The 24,688-nt window shown below is 40.2% G+C and overlaps 1 protein-coding gene across 1 annotated transcript in view; it reads left to right on the forward strand.

Moving 5' to 3' along the window:
- The window catches only part of LOC111723743 (cadherin-related family member 3-like), a 75,748-nt gene that overhangs the window by 32,181 nt on the left and 18,879 nt on the right, over nt 1–24,688 (forward strand). Inside the window, 7 exon segments of the mRNA XM_023510706.1 lie at nt 6,021–6,115; nt 9,339–9,446; nt 11,038–11,225; nt 13,750–13,927; nt 16,152–16,314; nt 18,349–18,451; nt 22,381–22,479. Coding sequence (XP_023366474.1) covers nt 6,021–6,115; nt 9,339–9,446; nt 11,038–11,225; nt 13,750–13,927; nt 16,152–16,314; nt 18,349–18,451; nt 22,381–22,479 — 934 coding nt within the window.

A 24,688-nucleotide genomic window follows, 5' to 3' on the forward strand; every position in this document is an offset into this window, starting at 1 on the left:
CATCTCAGCTCACAGCAACCTCCCACTCCTGGGCTCAAGCAAGTCTCCTGCCTCAGCCTCCCAAGTAGCTGGGACCACAGGCACCCGCCACAATGCCCAGCTATTTTTTGGTTGCAGCCGTCATTGTTGTTTGGCGGGCCCAGGCCGGATTCGAACCTGCCACCTTGGTTGTATGTGGCTGGCGCCTTAGCCACTTGAGCCACAGGCACTGAGCCACTTTTTATTTATTTTATTTTATTTTGAGACAGAGTCTCACTATGTCACCCTTGGTAGAGTGCTGTGGCATCACAGCTCACAGAAACCTCCAACTCTTGGGCTCAAGTGAGTCTCCTGCCTCAGCCTCCGAAGTAGCTGGGACCACAGGCGCCCACCACAATGCCCGGCTATTTTTTGGTTGCAGTTGTCATTGTTTGGTAGGCCAGGGCTGCGCTGGAACCCGCCAGCTTTGATGTACGTGGCTGGCGCCCTACTCACTGAGCTATGGGCTCTGAGCTGACCATCAGTACTTTTTAGACGGTCCCTAGGCATTCTACTTAAATACTGAAGTTCATTGTTCTGATTGCCTTCTCATTTGCTTGTGGCAGGCATCACTAATTGAACACAACACTTTTCCAACCTGAGTTCACCTTTTCTTTTGATATAATGCTCCAGGTAGCATTTACTAATCAATTCAGAGATGAAATGAAGTCTGGTTGTTGTTGGAGTTATCAAAAAATATAGGACAGAATGAAGTCACTTACTTTATTAGGTGACTCATTCTTAGAGTGTTAGTTAACTTTCCTTTCTGGCATGATTCAGTCTCTAATTTTTTTAAGCTTCTGTAACAAAGAAAGATTTAGAGACTACAATGGCTAATATCTATGTTCTTCTCTTTGGGATACCCTTTTACCATTTTTGTGTGGTGCACGCCACTCTACACCAAGTTCAATGTGCTTTTGCTTCCATTAGCCATTGGGTGTTTTTTGCAGGTTGAAAGAACAGAAAGTACCTGGGAAATCACATCTCCCTGGAGCGGCCCTTAACCACTAAATGAGTATGAAAGTCCCACCTCTTTTTCCTTGGGTGAACAACTCTAACGCTTAGTGTAAACCCCTGAGCTCACCCATAGGATCAGGCTGAAGCCACTTCTGTGGGACTTGGAGATCATACTTTTCTTGGCTTCCTCCCTTTCTTGATCTTTTTACTTTAGTTTTTCTGAAGCACTTAATCACTCGCACACATAGTTTCATCTCGGGATCTGTTGGGGGGGAATCCTTAAGAGACATGGCAAAAACCACTGGGTTGCAGGAGCATCTGTTTAAACTAAGTTTTAAATCCTGCAGCATTAACCCATCTAATGGGGACATGTAAAAGAATGAAGGACATTGGTCCACTCAGGTCCATGAAAGATGTGGGCCCTAAACAAATTACTGGATTGAGTGTGGACTGAAAAAGGCAGGGGTAAAAATCTGAAATTATAGTAAAATTTCAGATTTGGCTATTGTGCAAAATTATCCATAGTTTAAAAAACATTGATGCTCAGGTTGTATCCCTAAGGATTCTAACTTCATTGGTCTGGGTATAGTAGGGACACTGGCACATTTAAATTTCCCCAAGTGATTCTATTGTAGAGCCAAGACTGGGAATCACTTTAAAGAACCACATTTAGAGAATATAAAAATTACTCTGGTCGGCCTGCTAAAAATTCATATTCCCAGGCCCCCACATTAGGTACTCTGATTCAAGTAGGTCTGCATGTGTACAAAATATTTATGGAAAATTTTATAACAATAAAATGAGGACAATATAATTAATTCCCACAAATTATTTATCTTCAACAATTAAATTGTGGTTGAGAGTTTTTAATGGTCCATGAGCCATATGCTAAGAAAAATTGCAAAAATGCTCATAAATCTTTTCAGATTTATTACCTGCTACCAGGGGAACAGTCTACTGGGAACATCTGGCTTGAGCAGGGATGGCAAATCAGATTCAAACTGCATACCATCTTTTATTGATGGATAGAGGCTCTCAGGAGTGTTAAGAAGGATTCTGAGTCTGGGTCCAGTAAGCAAAAATGCTATGATGAGTCTCTGACCTTAGCTAGCTATTGTGACAATGTATTAGAAGTGGTTAATAAGGCTTTGTGTTGGGAAGGATGAGGGCTCTAATGCAGATAGTCCAATGAAAGTGTACAGGTAGAAAACTATTCCTATTGTCTATAAAATGAATGTTAAGAATGATCTAATATACTCTGGAGGAAAGTAAAAAGGATTCTGTGTAAGACCTTAAGGCTTTCCAGGGCAAGCATAACCCCCATTGTACTTCTGTCGCAGAAAATGCTCAGAGTGAGGTGTTATTACCTTCTATAGTCCTGGGACAAAAATACAAGGTTGCATTAACATAATTAATGTCTAGAATGGAATTATATCTGTTTATAGTTTGAAACTATTTCTTAAAAACATCTCTCCTACACAAGATTTTATAGGTGATCAGCAATTAGTTAATATTCATGCTTTAAAAAAAAATCACAAAGTCGGGGGAAAAAAGAAAGAAACAAAAAGTCAGCCTAGATCATACTTCAGTACTATTTCCTCTCAAGAAAATATTACCCTGGAAGAAACTACCAAATTAGACCTCATGCATCAGCACAAGAGCAGAGAAGAAAGTTAGACAGTTATGTGAAATTTTTGGCTTTGCCACTTTCTGGCTTTCTGACTCTGGGCAAGTTTCATGACTATGTGTATTTCAGTTTTTCTTTTCTTTTTTTTTTTTTAACTTGTAATAAGGTTAATAATAGGATTTACCTCAGGACTATGATGAGGATTAAATAAGGTATGCATGTTAGGGGCTTAGAGTAGTGCTTAAAAAGATATATTCAACAAATACTACAAAATTATTAGTATGTACATATTATTTAGTGATAATAAATGCTCTTGGGTTTTCTCCTACCTTCTGGATCAACTATTCTTATTTTCTTTCCTCGTTCATTCTCCTAAGTTGGTCCTTCGAACGCTGAAAGTTTCTTGGGGATCCGCTGTGGACTCTCTGTCCTCCCCTCCCCTGCCTTTCTCTTCCTTTCCTTTTCCTCCCCCATTTCCCTCCCTTGTCTTCCTTGCAAACTGTGACACTGACTTGCTGTGAAGCTATGTTTCGCCCACTTTAGATTCTTTAATCCCCACTCAAAACATTTAAAAATGAGTTTAAATACAATGTTTTAAAAATAGAAGGGCTTACATTCTTTTTCCCAGGGAGATAGTTTCTCACAAAAGCAGCATTATACTGTAACAGCTCTGGAGTCAGAAAGACCTGGGTTTGAGGTTCAGCCACGCACGAAGCAATGTGTTCTCGGGCCATTCCCTTTTTTTTTTTTTTTTTGAGACAGAGCCTCAAGCTGTCCCCCTGGGTAGAGTGCCGTGGCATTACAGCTCACAGCAACCTCCAACTCCTGGGCTCAAGCGAGTCTCCTGCCTCCGCCTCCCAAGTAGCTGGGACCACAGGCGCCCGCCACAACGCCCGGCTATTTTTTGGTTGCAGCTGTCATTGTTGTTTGGCGGGTCCGGGCTGGGGATTCAAACCCGCCACCTTAGGTGTACGTGGCTGGCGCCTTAGCCGGTTGAGCCATAGGCGCCGAGCCGGGCCATTCCCTTAATGTTTGTAAGCCTGCTTCCTTACCTACAAGATGGGGCAAGCATCAGTTCAAGGGCTAAATGAGATAATTAAGGAAAAATGTGGAGCACAGGATCAGGGCCACAGTAACAGGTAGCCATCACAATTGTTTCTCTTACTAGTGATGCTAAGAACCCACAAGAATCCAGCCATGGTTCCCATGTCTTTGCTCTTGAAGCAGCGAGCTTGTCTGCCATAGGAAGGCCTTAAACCTTCTTGTGTCTGGCCCGAAGTTCAGGATCTGACATTTCCAATTCCCAAGCTTCTCTAATCATGTTGATGCCTTTCAGTGAAGGGAATAAAATGGATTCTACAGATAAGTCCACCCAGAGGGACCAATGGCTCTTATTGACACACATTCTCCCCTATAATCTGTTATTGTGCCTCAGAACCTGAGAGTGGGGTGGCCCTTCTTATTTTTATGGCCAAAACATTTCTTTACTAGTTAATGGTGTCATTACAGATGAAAAAAGAGGAAAAATAAAATGAATCTAAGTTGCCTGGCCCCACAGAGAGTTAATCTCTCATTTCTCGGCCCACTTTCCCGACCAGGGCCTCTTTCATTTAGGTGGCTTTTCCAGGATGGCCCTGGCTGCCTAGCAACCACCATCTCCAGCCCTCCCCTGAACGACTGGCAGGAGTTGTTCAGATCAGTGCCATCATTCATTTTTTTCTAAAGAGTACCTTATTTTATGAAAAATTAAACCTCATAAAAATGTAGCTTCCCCATATGCCTTGTTTCCCCCAAATTGTTGACAGCTATGTCACACAGAAATTGAATTTGGAACTGCAAATTTTTGAACGGCTACAGACATAAATGCAAATGTCTTTTTAAAAAATCATACTATGTATATATTTATGTAAAACCAGATCTACTGCTGTGAGCACTCTCAGGTAATTTAACCACCAACCGTCCTCCATCCTTCCTTCATGAACAGGCATTATTTATTATTCCTGTGTTTTCCCTAAAAGTAAACATGTGATTGATTTATCTGCCATTTTGGAATGCTAATAATATTCTACATTGTTCTACAGAAAGAGCAGAAATCAATTCCATCTTATTTATATGTATAAAAATGTATGGCATGATTAAAATTAATCAGAACATGATGATTCATCGGGAAATCAATAAACTAAAAGGTCACTAATTTTTTCCAAATGATGTTTAGGTTGCTTTGCAATCCTTCTGGGTTAAATCTTCTCTATTAAATTATCTCTGGGTCTACACAGTTATTAAGTCGCACTCGGTGTAGTTAATTCCTATATTAATCTCTTTTTTTTTTTTTTTTGAGACGGAGCCTCAAGCTATCCCCCTGGGTAGAGTGCCATGGCATCACGCTCACAGCAACCTCCAACTCCTGGGCTCAAGCGAGTCTCCTGCCTCAGCCTCCCAAGTAGCTGGGACTACAGGCGCCCACCACAATGCCCCACCATTTTTTGGTTGCAGCCATCATTGTTGTTTGGCGGGCCGGGGCTGGGGATTCGAACCCGCCACCTTAGGTGTATGTGGCTGGTGCCTTAGCCGCTTGAGCCACAGGCACCGAGCGTAATCTCTTTATGGATTTTTGCTCTGGCTTTTTCTAATCATTTGAGTCTCACCTAAATAAGGAACTCAGGGTTCACTTGCTGTCTTTGGCCAGAAATTTGTTTTAGGGATGTGATGCAGGGAGCAAGGAGGAAATATGTACAATGACTAAAAACTCAGCCTAGGACTGGGCATAAGCCACTGGAGTTTTCTAAGCTGCAGTGTTTCTCTCTAAGAGATAGGGATAGTAGCAGATAGTACCTATGACATGCTCTGTGGAAGCATTTAACAGAGTAACTGGACACAACTCAAAGTCAATGAGACATAGATAGTCAATGGATAGAGTATGACCTGCATCTACACATTCAAAATCAGACAAACAGATGTCCCAGTATTTCATTTCCCCCTCCCTACAGCTCTCGGACCTCCCTCTCCCCCAGAACCCATTCTCCTGATCACCAAGCAAACAAACAACCCCTGAGTTCTTATCAAACATTCCACAAGTTTCTCTAAATGGGTGAAGTGTTATGAGAAGTGTTCAGGTATTAATATCATACTGATTTAAGAGATGAGGAAAATTCATTTTCAATGTTTAAGGGCAGGTGGTCTGGCGTGGAGGCAGTTGCAGGTAGCACAGTTTCTTCATCGCAGGCAAACATTCGCTGAGCACTCTCCTGTGCAGGGGTGGGAGCGGGAGGTGGTGTGAAGTTTTGGGGTGGTTGGGATGGGCAGTGGGGATGGAGCACAAAGATTTCAGGCCTGGATCCTGGAGAAGTGTGGAATCTTGCCAGGGAGGCAGTTGGTGTAGTTCCAATATTTTGCTTTCTCTTTACTGTCCAATAAACAGTACTTCATTTCCCCGGAGGGCTCTGGCTTCAGGATCGACAGCATCGGGACAATTTCCACAGCAGCGGCTTTTGATTTTGAGAGTGAAGCTAGAAGGTAAATACTGTTACTGGTTTATTCACTTGAAATGCTGATCCTTTGGTTCATATTTCACTTTTTTGGGACCATTTTCCCTCATCTAGTCCTGATGCAGTCCCCAAATGAAGATGCTTTTGGCATTGCATTAAAGATGAAATCACTGCTTCACCTATAGTGCCGCAGTGGCTGGTATAGGTGATTGACTTGGCCGTTGGGGTTTCTTTCTGGGTCACCTGCTCTCTTCAGAGTGAACCCCCCAAATTATTTCAGGGATGAGTTTGTGTCCTGCTGTGGAAACAAATGGGGACTCCACAGTGGATACCTGTGACATAGAATTCTTTCACGGTGACCAATGTGAATAAAAAGAGGCTAAAACCCACCCCCCCAAACCAGAATTCCTTCACAATATCAACATCATCTTTGGAGAGCAAATGCCCTGACATTTTCTCCTTATTTCCTTCACATCTGGTAAGTGGCTAGCTACTGGTTCACTATTTTTATTTTTATAATGATTATTATGACTATGACTTCCATGCGTGTGTTCTGTGTGCTGTGTGCTTCTTAGGAAAAGGGCTTAGACCTTTAAGTGAACCCAGTCGAATTGCTCCTGGATCTCTAAGAGATTCTTTTCTGTTATGGAGAAAGTTGAGGATGGGACATGCTGCATATCCTAAGGTTTATCCTAACTTATTGTTTTTCATCATAATAATAAATTGCACATGAACTTTATGGACACCCTGCATACCCTAAGTGTTAGTATCTTTAAAGTGAAGCTCCAGGACAGACTAGGTGCCCACACATCACATGCAATCACCTCTCAGTCAAATGGGTTCAGAATTAAGAAATGGGCTGGCTCAGCACCTGTGGCTCAAGTGGCTAAGGTGCCAGCCACATACACCTAAGGTGGCAGGTTCGAATCCCCAGCCTGGGCCTGCTAAACAACAATGATGGCTGCAACCAAAAAAAAAAATAGCCAGGAGTTGTGGTGGGTGCCTGTGGTCCCAGCAACTTGGGAGGCAGAGGCAGGAGACTCGCTTGAGCCCAGGAGTTGGAGGTTGCTGTGAGCTATGCCACGGCACTCTACCCAGGGGGATAGCTTGAGGCTCTGCCTCAAAAAAAAAAAAAAGAAAAAGAAAAAGAAATGGGCTGTGATTTCTTTTGCCACGTTCATAACTCAGCAGAAGAGTTTGCCTAAATTTGTATTATCTTCATATAATTTGTGTACAGAAATTGACAAAATCTTTATCCATTCCTCTTTAATCCTAAATTCTTCTACCCCATGTGAAACAATTCTTTGAATTATCTCATCTCATAAATAGCTCCCCGGGAATAATGAATAAAATTCCTTTCTTTTTGGCCTAGGAGACCTCATGGAAAAATGATTACATTCAAGGTATTTATAAATCTTAAGATAAATCTTAAGATTTGTTAACAGAGTTTAAGAAACTAACTTTTTCTTGGTAAATGAAAACTAAAACTTTCTTTTTTATCATTATCTTTTTTTTTTTTTTTTTGAGACAGAGCCTCAAGCTATCCCCCTGGGTAGAGTGCCATGGCATCACGCTCACAGCAACCTCCAACTCCTGGGCTCAAGCGAGTCTCCTGCCTCAGCCTCCCAAGCAGCTGGGACTACAGGTGCCCGCCACAACGCCTGGCCATTTTTTGGTTGCAGCCATCATTGTGAACCCGCCACCTTAGGTGTATGTGGCTGGTGCCTTAGCCGCTTGAGCCACAGGCGCCGAGCCTTTCTCATTATCTTTGAAATTAGAGGCGGCAATACTGGAACACCGAAGCTCTGTTTTCAGAATTTGAATAAATAATTCTTTGGCTAAAGCTTTGCAATGGATTCTGGTTAACATTCCACAGAGATCCAACAGTCCTTAATTTTCTTCTTAGCTCCAGAGCTTCCAAGGTCATGGAGCAGACCCGTGAGTGAGAATCAAAGTTTTGGAATCTTCACTGATTCTTATCAAGCTCCTTCATTCTAAGGAGCTAGGGGGTCATGAACTTACTTGTTCAAGTCCTGATGGGAGTGTCAGGATGGTTTGTTGCCGCTTTCCCTGCTGTTGATCAAGGGAATTGACAATTCAATTTCCCTTGGTCAACTCTCCGACTTTCAACCCAATGCAAGCTGAGCGCTGTAGTGCATTCTAGGAGTTAAGACTTCTCAGAACTATTTTTTAAGGTGATTGACTTGTTTTTGTCAAAAATATTCGTCTTCTTGTCAGAAAAGTTTATGAAATAAGAGAGAAATTGAGAACTGGTTCAATTTCTGGGACAAATAGAAGGAAAACATTTGGTGCATTTCAAGTTAAAATATATTTTATTTTTCTGGAGAGGTAACCAAATCTTCTGATTTTCCTGAAACTGAAGAGTTTTCTGGGATGAGAGGCTTACTGAAATTTGGACAGTCCTTCCCGGTCACCTACAATGACAGTTGATCTATGTGAACATTCAACTTTCTTTCTTTTCTTTTTTTTTTTTTTTAGAGACAATAGTCTCACTTTGTTGTCCTCGGTAGAGTGCCACACAGCAACCTCCAGCTCTTGGGCTTAGGCAATTCTCTTGCCTGAGCCCTTTGAGTAGCTGGGACTACAGGTGCCCACTACAACGCCCGGCTATTTTGTTGTTGTTGTTGTTGCAGTTTGGCTGGGGCCAGGTTCGAACCTGCCACCCTCTGTGTATGGGACCGGTGCCCAACCCACTGAGCCACAGGCGCTGTCCAATCTATGTGAACATTCAACTTTCAAAATTAGGATATGTTCAGTTTCCTCAACCACTCTTATTTCTCAAACCCATACACATCTCTGCCAAAATAAAAACCCATTAATCATCTAATGATTCTGATATTTCCCCATACTCATAAAGTTGTTTTGAAGGGTTCTTAACACTTTCCCCTTTGCATTTGTTAATTTTTGATATTGAATCACCAGTGTTTGAACAATAAGGAGCCATAGCCAAAAGCTTTGTTTGCTACGGAGAAATTCCCTTTGTCTTTTTATTACTTGGGAGGATTAACAGACCTATCTGAGTTCCTGCCTGTCTTCTATACTGATTTGAATAATTTGGTCCTTAACAATGTCTTAGCTATTTCCAAATGTTAAAATAAGTGATTGGATTGGCATTTTGACTAGATGAATAATTGTTTTAAGTGGTTAGTTAAGCCCAATAGATTCATTTCTGGAAATGCTTGTTAGTTACCATAAAGTCTTAGCTGTTTTTCTTGTGGCTGTACTTTCAGTTTTCTGCTGGTAATTAAAGTGGTTGATCCTGGAGGACTGTTTACTGCTGGAAACCTAAAGGTTTTTCTCATCAATGTGAACAATAAGGACCCTATTCTTACTTGCAGGTAAGGGAAGAAAACATAGTATTTTAATTTGACTAGAGGAAACTGAATTTGAAAATGTAGTCTCTGAAATTCATTATTGAACTTTTATTTTCCTGAGGAGCAAAATAAGCAAGTCTGATGTGAACAATCATTTGAAATGTAAGATTTCAAGAATTCTTAAATACCAAAAGCAAAATACTTTTTTTTTAAAGATTTCTTTTTAATGTATTGACAAGAAAGCCAATGATTTGGTTTTTCAGTTTTTGGCCAGGGCTGACTTTGAACCCGCCACCTCTGGTATATGGGGCCGGCACCCTGGCACCCTACTCCTTTGAGCCACAGGCACCACCCAAAGCAAAATAGTTTTAAAGCAGTGCTGTTCAACCTTTTTTATCTCATGGCACATTTAAACCTATAGTTAAACTTCTGGCTCACTTAAATTACGTTGATCAAAAAAAGTGGTTTAAGGCTCACTTAAATTACGCTGATCAAAAAACAGTGTTAATCATTCTTAGTAAAGTATTACAAGATGGAGAAGCAAGAATCCAATGTACCCAATACTAATATGAAGCCAGTAGACGATCCCACATAAGAGAAAAACTCAGATCAATTTGAGGCGGGGGGCAGATGAAAGAGGGAGAAGGCAGGAGGGAGGAGGATGGGGGATTACAGGTTATGGCACGCCTTTTGTGGGTGGGACACAATTCTAAGAGGACTTTACCTAACAAGTGCAAACAGTGTAAACTACTTCTTTGTATCCTCAATAGACCTGAAACAATAAGATTAAAGATAAAGGGTGGCACCTGTGGCCCAAGGAGTAGGGCACCGGCCCCCTATGCTGGAGGTGGCGGGTTCAAATCCAGCCCCAGCCAAAAACTGCAAAAAAAAAAAAAAAAAAAAAGATTAAAAATAAAATAGCATGCAAAAAGTATTTAAAAAGAATATACTTACTGTGTTTTGAACTTCTTTTGAACATAATTGAATTAATGGTCTTCAAAAATTTTCACAGCACACCTAAGATCCTCTCATGGCACAGGGGTTGAAAATCATTGTTTTAAAGTATCAAATGTATTGAAGTTGCAATAGGATAAAATGTTACAAATGCAGTATGTTTCTTAGTGTCCACTTGTGCCAGATTATCTCTCACTACTCTCAAGGGAGATTCTGGCCAATATCATTACTAGGGAGTTTATTGAGGGTCAGCAATTTCATAAAGTTGATTCTTATAGAAGGATAAAAGCATGGTGATTAAGCATGCAAGCTCTACAGCTAAGTAGGCATGCAGTCAAACCTTCTCTCAGCCATCTTGATTTTTACTTCTGAAAGATAGCCAATTTCTTAAAATCTTGGTCTGCATGTCTGCAAAATGGGGACAAAAATGGTACCTACATCCTAGGCCTGCTGTGAGGAGTAAAGGAGATAACACATGAAAAGCGTGTAGGAGGTAAGCACTCAATGAATGAGTTAGCTATTCATCTGATGGTGGTAATTTCCACTTGCATCATTGCTATTTCCAACTTTCTACTCTTTCACCACCATAAGCTGTAGAAAATAACACACAGGAAGCCAATGTCACTTTAATAATCTTTCCTTTTTAAACAAATTCATTCAGTATTGAAAGTGCAGCCTTGACTGTTACTTCCACTAACTCAAGTATGCATGATAAAGTCAATATCACATTGGATGAAGAAATTCCAATTGGGAAATCAATTGGAGTATGCCAGGCAACCGATGAAGATAACCTGGGCGATGTGACCTTTGAACTGGATCCTTGGAATGTTTACTTTCTAGTTGACAAAGGTAGGTTGAGGATTGTTCTCAGCAAATGATAGCTCTTAAAATATGCTGTTGCTATTATCTGTTTGTATTTATATCACCTTCACAGGCTGAGTTTCTCAAAGGTAGGTATGAGGTTGTCTTCATTTTCAGAACCTTGACATGTAGCACATAGCAGATACTTCCTAAATGTTTGTTGAATAACTCCCTGCAAGATCCAACGCTTTGTTCACTCAGGAGCTAATATGTTCTTTACTGCTACAAAGTGGCAGCCTTAGCTTTCTACTTTATATGCTTGTCTAGTTTATCTCCTCAGGCTTTACTCAATTCTTTTCTTTGCTTTAGTTCAAATTTAGGGGAGAGAGAACTGATTGAACTTTCCAGACTCAGTCATTCATTCCTCATCCAATCAGTTGTGGCTGAGGCTGAGGGAAGGTCCGACTATGTGGTATCTAAGGCTTCCTCTTGGGTAAAGAAGAAAGGTGTTCATGGTTAGCACATGTGCAGGCTTACGCCATTGAGCATCCCACTCAGATCCCCTCTGGCCTTAACATTTCAGTGCAGCAAGCCTGACTTTCAACTGGCAGCATATGTGTTTCTTTGCTTGTGGAATTATCTGGGTCTCCTATCTGCCCTCCCCACCCCCCACAGTAGGTTAGAAGTACTGGAGTAATATCACTCTCCCCCACCCCCCAGGGCTCTCAGCCAGCGAATGAAGGGAGTTGGTTCTAAATGCCCCCTCTTTGCCCTGACATGGGACAATTTTGAGTGCATGTTCTACACTGGCTTCCAGAGTTCCCCAGGGATATTAGGCTCTAGCTGCTCACAGTGCTAACTCACTTAATGACGTACTTTTTATCGGATGTTTCCTTTCTCTCCCTCACTTCCTCTGTGCCAAAGTGCCCTGGATCACCTCAAATAAACTACTCACAGCCAAATCCTCATCTCAGGTTCTGCTTCTGAAGGAGCCTCTTTTTTGAATTACAGCATGGTTCTAGTAGCAGGGCTCCTGCGTTCACATTTATCCTCCTCCAGGGGGCTCCACAGAGCAACTAGAATGGATTTTTTTTTTTTTTTTTTTAAGTCAAATTGACCAGGTCTGGTGACTCATGCCTGTAATCCTAGCACTCTGGGAGGCTGAGGCAGCTGGATTGCTTGAGCTCAGGAGTTGAAGACCACTCTGACCACTCTCACTTTGTGAGACCCTGTCTCTACTAAAAATAGAATTAAAAAAGCTAGCTGGGCATTGTGGTGTGTGCCTGTAGTCCCAGCCACTTAGGAGGCTGAGGAAAGGGGATTGCTGAAGCCTAAGAGTTTGAGGTTGCTGTGAGCTATGGTGCCACAGCACTCTACTAGGGCAAAAGAGTGAGACTCTGTCCAAATAAATAAATAGGTAAATATATAAATAAAAAGTCAAATTGGATCAGAGTCTGTCCTACGTAAAATCCTCTTGTGAGACTCCTTTGCCCTTGGGATGGATTCCAAATTTCTTACCATACCTTTCTCTGGCCCTTGTTTCTTTCTCCAACCTCACCCTGTTCCTTGGGTCCCTTGGTCCAATACACTGCAAGCAGACAACTAGACTGCATGGCTTAGGATCTCATGCCTCAGGTCCTGGTTTTTTAGGACCTCACCATTAGATGTTATTTTGATCACATCACAGTTTTAATTTTTTTTTTTTTTTTTTTTTTTGGAGACAGAGCCTCAAGCTGTCCCCCTGGGTAGAGTGCCGTGGCATTACAGCTCACAGCAACCTCCAACTCCTGGGCTCAAGCGAGTCTCCTGCCTCCGCCTCCCAAGTAGCTGGGACCACAGGCGCCCGCCACAACGCCTGGCTATTTTTTGGTTGCAGCCATCATTGTTGTTTGGCGGGTCCGGGCTGGGGATTCGAACCCGCCACCTTAGGTGTACGTGGCTGGTGCCTTAGCTGGTTGAGCTATAATCGCCGAGCCAGTTTTCATTTTTTGAGACAGGGTCTTACTATGTTGCCCTCAGTAGAGGGCTGTGGCGTCACGGACAGTTTTCATTTCTTAATAGTATTTCTATTTGGATTTTATTTGGTATTTTTGTTTTTCTGCACTTTGGTGTTTGTCCCCCAGCCCAGACAGTAAATTACGTAAACATAGAGCTTTCACTTAGCACAGCTCCTGGCACATAGTTGGCATTTAATAAATGCTTATGGAATGAATGGGTGGATGGAGATATGGGGGGAAGTATAGTGAGTCATGTCCTATGTTTTCATTTATGAGATTCTCTACTGGGAATGGTGTGTCATTCACCAGAATTTCGTAAACCTACATATGCGCCTTCTCTTCTAGAAAGTCATGTCTGTTCCCTAAGCCAGAAACAACTTTGTTTTTACTATGAGCTCACATAATACGACTGTATTTTGGTGATAAACAATTAAAAACCTGCATGCACTTTGAATCAGTTTTTTAATTCTAATGAATGAGGCATAATTTTCATTTTACCTTCCATTGCTACGTACCTGATGAAGTAAAATGACGGCCTGGGCCAGTTTGCAGCAAGTTGTGCTGTTTTGTTACAGAATGTGGGACTGTGGTTACTGCCACCCGTCTTGATGTGGAAAGAGCTGGGTTTGCAAGTGTTCAGTCCTTCTCCATTAAGGCCTGTGACAATGGGCAGCGGTGTGCAGCAATTCCAGTGACCATCTATGTCCGAGGCTTTAACGACAATGCACCTTTCTGTGATCAATATCTGATTAGGTGAGCTGAGACAGGAGGGCGGGGCACGAAGTCAGAGTGGGTATTGGGCAGAGGCATTGCCATGTTTACTGGCCCAGCTGAACATGTTGAACATTTGCTCATGTTGAGCAAATCAACTCAGCCTCCTGTTGAGCTTCGGAACTGACCTTTTGGGTCTATTCATCATGAAAGTTGGGTTTCTAGGATCCGAGAGTCAGAAAGTGGTAAGAACTTGAGGTTTGGGATAAAGACCTAGATGAGAATCCTGATTCTATCACTTTTCAGCTGTGTGAACTTTGGTAATTTACTGAATCTCATTGATCAGTTTTTCTTTTTGTATAAGTAAAAGTGGTACTTACCCTTTAGGGTGGTTGTGAAAGATAAATGGTGATTTATGTGACATTCTGAGCAAAGTACTAAGCATATGGTATGAGTTTTATAAACAATATTTATTACAGTTCCATAATCCATTATCTGAAACCCTTAGCACTGAATATATTTCAGGATAAAGATTTATTTTTTTCTGATTTTAGAAAGGTAATAGGATGTGTATATCAGCTATTAATGCAACTTTCCCAGAAGGAGATGAGTCAGGCCCCATATTCAAATTTGTAATGAATTCTCACACTAACTGGGAGAAATAAAGATCACAGTCCAGACAACATTTGTTGTGTCAAAAAATTCAGGTAAGGTCAGGTTTTGGTGCCAGATTAATTATGAGAACATTCCGAGTTTTAGAATTTTTGAATTTTGGAATTTGGATAAAGGCTGGTGGGTTTGCATCACCATTAATATGGCTGTTTTTATTATTTGGAGCTCAGTTTCTAAACCTCCTTCTCTGTCACTCTTCCAGGTCTTCTCCCTTCAATCCCCCAGTCACACATAGGACAGCTGCCCCATGTTTCCTAGGGTTTCTTTCTGAGTATCTAATGAGAAAAGAAGCCAGTCTTGCTAAGTATCAACCATATGATCTTGCTGGGGCCCCAATTAGCCTACCTTTCAGTTAAGATAATAAGTATAGCTACCTTATAGCATTGTTATGAGGATCAAACATAACCAGTGCCTGGAATTTATTTAGCCCAAAGAAAATGTTATCCTTTCTTCTTTTCTTCTCCCTTTTTCTTATCCTACTCTTTCTCCTACTTCTTTCCCCAGGAGGATCATAGTTTATTAATCAAACACCCACCACAGGCTGCACCCAGTGCTACAGTCCCTGGAGGTCCCTGGAGTGTTTGTTATGCTTGCGTGCTGTATGGAGGTTGTATCCTGTCTGGGTGATAAGATGAATTCATTAAAACAATAGCCAAGAAAAATACCACATGAGTTCCAGGTGCTGTGCTTTAATTATTGAGAGGAAGAACATGTGAGGCTGGAATACTCAGGGCAGCTGGTTGAAGGATGAGAGCTGCAAGGTCAGACCATGAAGTTCATAAACTCATCCTAGAGAAAGTGAGACATGTCGCTGAATGTCACTATGGTCACCTTAGAGGTACTTCCCTTGTGAAGCTATGCACTGAAGCCAGTGCCTAGTCCACCCTTCGGTGCAATTTTGGAACTCTTTTTCTGGAATGGCCATCAGAGCTGTCATTGTCCAGTTCATGGACTCATCCTAGAAAATGTGCTACGTACCTCATTGCTGAATATCACTATGGTCACCAGATGGCCAAGGGAAGTACTTCAGGGTAATCATGGTGATATTCAGCAATGAGATACGTAACACTTTTTCTAGGATGAGTTCACAAACTTCATTGTCAGACCTTTGTTAATCTTTGAAAGATGAGTAACATTTAGAGGCTGAAGGCATCTGAGAAAGAGACTTGAAAAGAAATGGGTAAACATATGAGATGGAAATAAATCCACTGTGATTATAGAATGGCTGGGATTATCTCTTTTGACCAACCATCCAGATGTTGCAGGTTGGAATAATACCAGAGAACTATCTAATCTCCAGGCAGAACTTCTCTATTGAAGTTATGTCCTTGATCAACTTCCTAGCCCAAACAAGTGCACAGCTGGGTGCAGAAAAGAAATATTACCAGAAAATGAGGACAGTCTTATCAGGTTCATAGACTCTTTGGGGGAAATCATTTCCTAGATGGTGCTCTGCAGTTTTTCTATCTGCTCTAGGATAAATAGGGCATCTACACACCTGCATCATCTAAACTGGTGGGTACTTATGGGAAAATTATTGCATTTTAAAAGAATATACATCTAATGTGATTTTTCCTCTTAAAAAATAAAACAGGTACACAGTCAAGGAGGTGATTAGAAAAGGTACAGTGGTTGCAAAACTCTTGTGTCACGACCTTGATGAACCTCCTGATATGATCCGTTATGCTCCTAGCTCAGGCCCAGTTGGTTCTGGGCAGCTCTTTGAGCAAGTGCCAAACGCTAACAATTTCATACAGGTGAGCACCAGTTGCTATAACTATAGGGAGATGGAGTCATTTCATGGCCACAGTTGGGATAGTGCTGGTAAATTCAGCAAGAGGAACTGTGACACAGTAGAGAGAAATTTTGGATTCCTCTGCTGTCTTGCTGCTTCTCTATTATCTAGCTGTTTGCCACCAGTTTTTCTTTCTTTTTTTAAAATAATAAATGCAAAATCATTTGTTTCCTATTTAGCTGGGGAAATGAACCAGGGGCTAAAAAGTGTGCTGCTTTCCTTAGAGATAAGTCTGTGTGACAATGGCTCCTGCTCCTGCTATTGAGAGTAGTTGATCAGCTCCCCCTCTGTCCAATCTCTTGACATTCCAAACTTTCCATTGGCAAAGAATTGGCAAAAGAAGTTTTTTTTTTCCTTCCCAAGATGGGATTCTGCCTTGGAAGAAAACTTTCCTTCTATCTCTAACTTCTATAGGTCTTTTTTTTTTTTTTTTTTTTTTTGAGACGGAGCCTCAAGCTGTCCCCCTGGGTAGAGTGCCATGGCATTACAGCTCACAGCAACCTCCAACTCCTGGGCTCAAGCGAGTCTCCCGCCTCCGCCTCCCAAATAGCTGGGACCACAGGCGCCCGCCACAACGCCAGGCTATTTTTTGGTTGCAGCCGTCATTGTTGTTTGGTGGGTCCGGGCTGGGGATTCGAACCCGCCACCTTAGGTGTACGTGGCTGGCGCCTTAGCCGGTTGAGCCACAGGCGCCGAGCCACTTCTATAGGTCTTTATTCAAAGTGCCAATCATGGTTCAGGTAGGCATCATTGTTCCTTAACCCAAATATTACCAAGCACCCTGTCCCTACTTAGCCAGAAGATCTGTTGAGACCATAGTGATTTTTCTTCTTCTCTGGTCCTAACTCTAGATTTTCTTGACAAATTCCACAAACTACAAGCTGATCTTTTGCATATGTTGTGAATTTTAGAAACTTGGGCACTGAGCCAAGAGGTTTGCTAGGTTAATGTTCATTTTGAAATGCAATGCCAAACTGTCACTTTTTAAAAATGGAGCGTGAATGAAAACGGAGGTTCTGTAAACATGATGCTAACTAAGATTTGGGCCTTCACATATGTTCACTCTAAATCTGAATAATTGGCACCACCCATCACCCACCTTTAACTAATTTCTGTATTTGTATAATTATCCTATAGGTATTAAATGCCATTTGTTCCTAAAAACTTTATTTTACTATCATAACTGACTTAGTTCTCTCTGCTAAGGGCTCATGAATATGTTGTACATCCCCTACCAAAACACTTATCAGACTCTTCTGTGACTGCCCATTTAAATGTTGGTCTTATTAGACTGTAAGCTTTATGCATTTTCTAAGTGGTTCAATACCAGGTACATTGAGTTATAGTAGGTACTTAATACACTTTAATAGATGGATGAATGAATTGGATGCTAAAATCTAAAGAATCCAGTTGTTCCGAACACCTAGGTAGTTGACATCTTGTTGATCCATTCCCATTTGTGCCAACTGAGATTCTTGTCAATGCTATTAAATTAAGACTTTCTTTGAGTCTGATATGAGTCCAACTTGTTTATTATTATAACTCTGGTACCTACAATTGTACCTGGCACCTAATTAATACTCAAGGGATATTTTCAAAATGGTGAGTGATATAATAACAGGAATAACTTAGATTTTAATAGGCTTTATCATTTATGAAGTATGTTTAAGATAGTTTCTCTTTCTAAATTAATTTTTCCCAAGGTCACAGAGTTAGCATGTGGCAAAGACAGGTTATACCTCATAGGTTTCTTCCACTATGCTAGGATGCTTTGTTCAAAAGTAAACTATTCTGAAAGTGAACCCAAGATTTCCCTTTGTTCCACCAAGGTGCTTACTTTTTGTGTGTGTCAGTCTATGCGAATCTCAGGCATAATCTGATGCCATCCTATGCAATGAAAATGGCTATCCACTTGCCTTTTCTGGAATGATTTATTACTTAAAACATGTACATTTTAAAAAATTGGTCTGATTTTTGAAATAATGTTGTTCTGTAGGTTGCCAGAGAGTTGGATTATGAGGATCCAGAGATGGTTGCAGCTGGGCATATCTATGAAATGATGATTTCAGTATTTGATGACCTACATCCTTCCCATACAGGTAAGTTTTATTTTTTTAAGACAGGATCTTACTCTGTTGCCCTAAGTAGAGTGCTGTGGCATCACAGCTCACAGCAATCTCAAACACTTTGGCTTGCACAATCCTCCTGCCTCAGATTCTCAAGTAGCTAGGATTGCAGGTGCCCATCATGACACCTGGCTAGTTTTAGTAGAGACCAGGTCTCACTTTTGCTCAGGTTTTCTCGAACTCCTGAGTTCAAGCAATGCAAATACCTTGGTCTCCCAGAGTACTAGGATTACAGGCATGAGCCACCGCACCTGCCCTGTTTAGTTTCTTTATAACTATCCCACCATTTGGGGCAGTGGTTCTCAACCTTCCTAATGCCGACCCTTTAATACAGTTCCTCATGTTGTGGTGACCCCTAACCATAAAGTTATTTTCGTTGCTACTTCATAATAATAATTTTGCTACTGTTATGAATTGTAATGTAAATGTCTGATATGCAGGATGTATTTTCATTGTTACAAAGGGGTTGCAACCCACAGGTTGAGAATCGCTGATTTGGGGTCAGCCTGTGGTAAAACAATCCTTTGGTATAGTGAGATTAAGTTGATGCAGATTGCATAATCATAAAACTCTTGGCACTTGTGGATTTAACACTCATATTTTTGCTAATTGCAAACCATTCTGGTACATATTTGAATAGGGGGTTGTGGATCTATAGCAGAGTACTAAACAGGTGAGTGAAATTAGTCAACCACCTACTTCCTTTTGCTTATTTTTGTATGACATGAGAACACATCATAAGTGCCCCATTAGGGTCATTTACAAGTTCAACTAAATATTATCATTTTCAACAGTAAATTTATTGGCTATAAAGATGTTTGGGAATATAAGGATTCTGAAAATTTTCTGGATGCATCTGTCACTAACATTAAGCATCTTTTGTATCTGGAAAGTATTGTAATAAGTAATTCAGAAGATGATCGGCTTCAAATATATCCAAGAAGATGTGGGTGTTTGGGTTAGAAACACAGGTTTAACAGAATGTCAATGATTGGTAAAGAAGAGCCTAGAAAGGGGGTGGCATTTGGGTTTCTTTTCTTGTGGGAACTGTGAATCAGGGGTGGTGGTCTCCTAGGTAACTAGGATGAAAAGGACTCTGAGGTTGCAATTGGGAGAAATGGGAAAGAGCTCTTTATCTGTCATGGATGTAAACAGGAGGAATGATGGTGGGCATCTAGACGTTTGCAACTAAAGGGAATATGCTGAATTGTAATCAACACATCTAGGGCTCATTACATCTCTCTTAACTCACATATAAGAGTTTTAAAGAGTCTACAATGGTGATTTGTAGACTTAGAGGACACAACTGTGCAAAGAGATGACGTGCAGGGCCAGGGATTAGGGATTTAAGCATGATAGTATGCCGTTGTGTTTTCTCTGGTCCTCACTGGGAGAGTCTCCTGAAAAACCTATTATGTCGCCCAGCTCAACTTTTGGGATGGATACTTTTTTTTGCAGCTACTCATCCTTGTGCCCTAACTAATGCAATCAAAAAGATCTTCCTCTACCACCAGATTTGAGGCTTTCCACAATATGGAAGGGAAAACAAATCTCTCATAGTAATGAATGCACATTCTCTCTACTCCTCCCACCCAACACATTCACAGTATCTGAATAAAGGAGGATTGTTACACCCCACAAGCAGTTCAGTATATTTTTATAGGCCAGCTAATTAGCACAGTCTTGAGTCTTTGTGGATGCAATAAAAATCATAGTATGACGGAGCTGTAAACAACACCTGCTCTTGTGGCACATAAATGGGATTTATTGAACGAAACATAGAGGCTTTAACATAAATCACCTGTCTTTGTAGAATAGCATTTCTTCACCTTTCTTGAGGGTCATGAACACCTTCAAGATTCTGATGAAAGCTGTGTAGACTCTGTTCCTTGGAGAATGCACACAATAACATATACCGAAATATAATATTCCCTGAAGTGAAGGCCCTATGAATCCCAGATTAAATTTTCTTGCTTGACACATGTGGCATAGATTTTCAGGACAGGCAATATAGAAGCCTTCTTCAGAACATGAGTCTGCAAAATAATCTACTAAAGAATTCTGTTATCAAATGAGAGTGGGGAGCAATGTACACCTGGAGACTCAAAATGCACAGTGACATATCAAGAACACTAGTAAGTATTGCCATAAAGAAGCCTTTTTATCTTTGTTTAACTTAGGATTTTATATGTGACATGTTAACATCTCAGAGAAGATATTTTGGGAGATGTTGGCAGACATGACTTAGCTTTGCAACCTTTGGCCAAGAACTTAACCCTGTGAACCTCAGTTTTCTTGCTTGTGAAATTGGGAAAATAACACCAATGTCAAGTCAGTGCCTTTCACATAAAATGTTAATTATTATTTTACTTTCACTAAAAGAAAGTAATATTTTCAAGTAATATTTGCAAATATTTGCAAGTTACTTGCTTTTATGGTGGGACATTAAATTCTTTCTTTTCGGTAACTCTCTTTACAGAGTTAATTTGAGCTTATTGGTCTGAAATACAGACCTTTTCCATAACACAATATACAAACATCTGGCTGTGGCAAATAATATATAATAATTGCTTTTTGGTTAACCTTTTATAGTTTGAAAATACCTTCTTGGGTATGATCTTATTTTGTCTTTAAATCCTCATTGTGATGGAGGAAATTGAAACTGATGTTATTCCTTTTTTTTTTTTTTCATAAGAAAACTGGGCCTCTGAGAAATGAACCTAATCAAGGCCTTGGAGTACAGTTCACCTTTGAACAATTTGGATTTGAACTGTAAGGGTCATTTATATGTAGGTTCCCCCCCCCCCAAACCAAAGGGATTCAAAGGATTCACAAGATGCAAAGTCCATATATCAGGCGGGCTGACTTTCTGTGTCTGTGGGTTCTGCAGGGCTGACAGGGGCCTTAAGTGTGTGTGGATTTTGGTATAGCTAGAGTACTGAAACAAATTTCACTCACATACCTAGGGATGACTCTGTATGTTTGCCTGTAGTCCGAGCTACGTGGGAGGCTGAGGCAAGAGAATCTCTTAAGCCCTACAGTTGGAGGTTGCTGTGAGCTGTGACGTCATGGCACTCTACGAGGGCGACACAGTGATACTCTGACTTAAAAAATAAATAAAATAAATAAATAAGGCTAAGCCTTGAACATGGGATTTCTGAGTCTCTTTCCATTCCTTTTCCTATGATATTTAGTAATAGTAGACTATGCCATATTCTGGGTTGATAGTGACACACCAACAAACTCTCTAATGTGGGAGATTGTACCCATGCAAACATAAATAAACTTTCTTATGTGAAATACATAATTATACACTTATAAATGACATATAGATATATAGATATCTGTGTTGTACAAAATAAAATATGACATTCATACATTACATATTTTTGGCTAAATTGCTTTGGCTAGCACCAGGACTCATTTGGTTTCCTTGAGAACACTCATTTGGTTTCCTTGTTGTTGTAGTTTTATCCTTTAAATGAACTAACTATACCCCTAGGAACAGGCTTAGCAAAGGATTTTGAAACTATGACAGGATTCTCTCTGCTCCTGAGCGATCTCTATTCCCAGACTTTGTGTTCCTTGGACTCTGTTTTCCTTTATTTATTAATTTTATTTCTAATATAATTTATGTAACTAAATTTATATTACTATTATTTTTAATAATGACTGTTACTAATAATCAGGTCATAAAATGCCTGAAAATTTAACCATCGGCTCTTGAAAACTAGTATGATTCAAGAGAACACAGTGTCTGGGAATAGAGATCACTCAGGAGCAGAGAGAATCCTGTCATAGTTTCAAAATCCTTTGCTAAGCCTGTTCCTAGAGGTTTATTTAGTTCATTTGAAGGATAAAACTACAACAACGCAACATTTATTCACTGCTCAATTTTACAGTAACTGTGACGATCATTGTGGAGCTTGCTTCTGCCAATGATTTCAGCCCTGAATTTGAAGCTGCACACTACTCCTTCTCCGTTCTAGAAACATCAGGAGGTAAGAGATTCCTCACAGCTATGGTGTTAAAACTCACACAAGGAGACACCTCCAGATTTCAAATGAGTGGCCAATGGAAAAAAGCATGGAAGTTTACAAAATACAAGTCAACGGGGGAGCATTTGGGTGCTCCCAACACTCAGAGAACAAGCTAGTTTTCATTGGTAATTCCTTCCATCTATCGTCTTGATGGTTCTCCAAGGCTCCCTTGAAATTTGATGTCAGCTCTAGGACCTTTGTAATGGAAAAATACACAGCATTACCTCTATTCCATTTCTTTTCCACCTTGATTCTAAACTAGATCTAAGTATAAAGAAGGTAGAAATGACATGCTCATTGCCCATGTCATTTAATCTTGTGAACATCTAGGGTCAAGATTTTGGGTATATGGTCAAGAGCTTGGTCAGGATCCTATCTCAACCATGAATTACATATGGAGTAGGGCCTATTTATTACATCAAGCAACACCAGATTTGAGAGGGATAGTGAAAGTACAGATCTTCTGTATCCAAAGGGGGGATACATCCCTCTCTCAGCATATCCTTCAGGCTTGCCTTGAATACTTCAAGGGACACACAGAACCAGTTGGGTGCTGGAGTTGAATCATACTAGTTTTCAAGAGCCGATTGTTAAATTTTCAGACATTTTATGACATGATTATCAGTAACAGTCATTATTAAAAAGTATAGTAATATAAATTTAGTTACATAAATTATATTAGAAGTAAAATTAACAAATAAACTCAGCAGTTCTTAATTGTGCTATCACATTTTACTGATATCTATGCCTTTGAGGTTATTTACATCTATGGGATCTGCATGGTAAAATTTTGTATAGAGAATGATGTGCTATTGCATTTCTCTTCCCAACTTTCTGGTGATAGTTTAAAATCAGAAATGGTGGGAGTACTTACACCATGGAAATCAGCAAACACTGTGTCAGGGATTGACTCACTTGTTTTAAAAAAGTTATCTTGACCTAAGAAAATGGTAGAGAAAATGTTAATAATGCAATTAAAGTCTGTTTTATCAGAGCTTATTTTTGTAAGTAGCACAAAAATTGTGGAAATCGTCTTCTAGCCATCAAAAAATATTGTCCAAGTCCGCAAAGGGTTCATTCCTATTGTCAATGAGCTAGTGAAGTTCCAGCATGTTTTTATTTGCACCTTCCTCTTTAAAGGAAAACATCAATTAACATTCATATTGGCAATACTTATTTGGCAATTGTTATCATGGTGTGAGGAGGGGTAGAACAGTATGGCAAAAATCAGTAAAATCATTCTGCAAGATTGATGTGGTTTATATTGTCCATATAGAAATTTATAATAAAGAACATTATATATTCATTACTGTTTGTAAATTTTATGCTACATATATCTTTTTTTTCATTTTCTTAGTTATTGTGTTAAAACGTTCATATTCTACTCATAGAAAGATTCACTTGTATCCTTGTAAGATAAACCACAGAAGTGAACCCTCGAATCCTCCTCCCTCTACCTATTCCCCCCTCCCTCCCCCCTCCCTGTATCCTTAGGTTGTTATTAGGTTATAGCTTTCATATAAAAGGTTTAAATTAATTTCATAATAGGGGTGTGTACATTGGATACTTTTTCTTCCATTCCTGTGATACTTTGCTAAGAAGAACAGTTTCCAGCTCCATCCATGTGAACATGAAGGAAGTAAATTCTCCATCTTTCTTTATGGCTGCATAGTATTCCATGGTGTATATATACCACCATCAGTAAAATTTATTACAAACTTGTGCATTATGTGGGTATGTATGTACCCACACGATACACACTCCCCACTTTTTCCAGAGAATTGATTGTTAAATATTTGCAGCATTTTATGGGCAGTACTCACACTACTTCAAACTAGCTTATTTCCTTGGCAGACAACTACAATTGAGGAGAGACTAGGAAATCAAAAATCCATGTATTTGGATTCTGATTCTTGGTTTGCCTCACCATGCAGTTTTGGACAAGTTCTTAACCTCTCTGTAAAATAAATACACAACTATTTATATTCTGAGTCTGGAATATAACACCATTGGGTCTTATGATATATGACCAGAAAATTTGAGAAAAGTTGCCTATAAATTAAATTTATCATAAGCAGGATTCTTGTTCTCTTTTACTCATCTTGGGTTTTTGTTTTTGTTATCATTTTAGAAGTACTCAGTAGTTTTGGGGTAATCTTTTTTTTTTTTT

This window comes from Otolemur garnettii, unplaced genomic scaffold (assembly GCF_000181295.1).
Source record: "Otolemur garnettii isolate 467f Iridium unplaced genomic scaffold, OtoGar3 scaffold00015, whole genome shotgun sequence".
NCBI classification, from domain to species: Eukaryota; Metazoa; Chordata; class Mammalia; order Primates; family Galagidae; genus Otolemur; species Otolemur garnettii.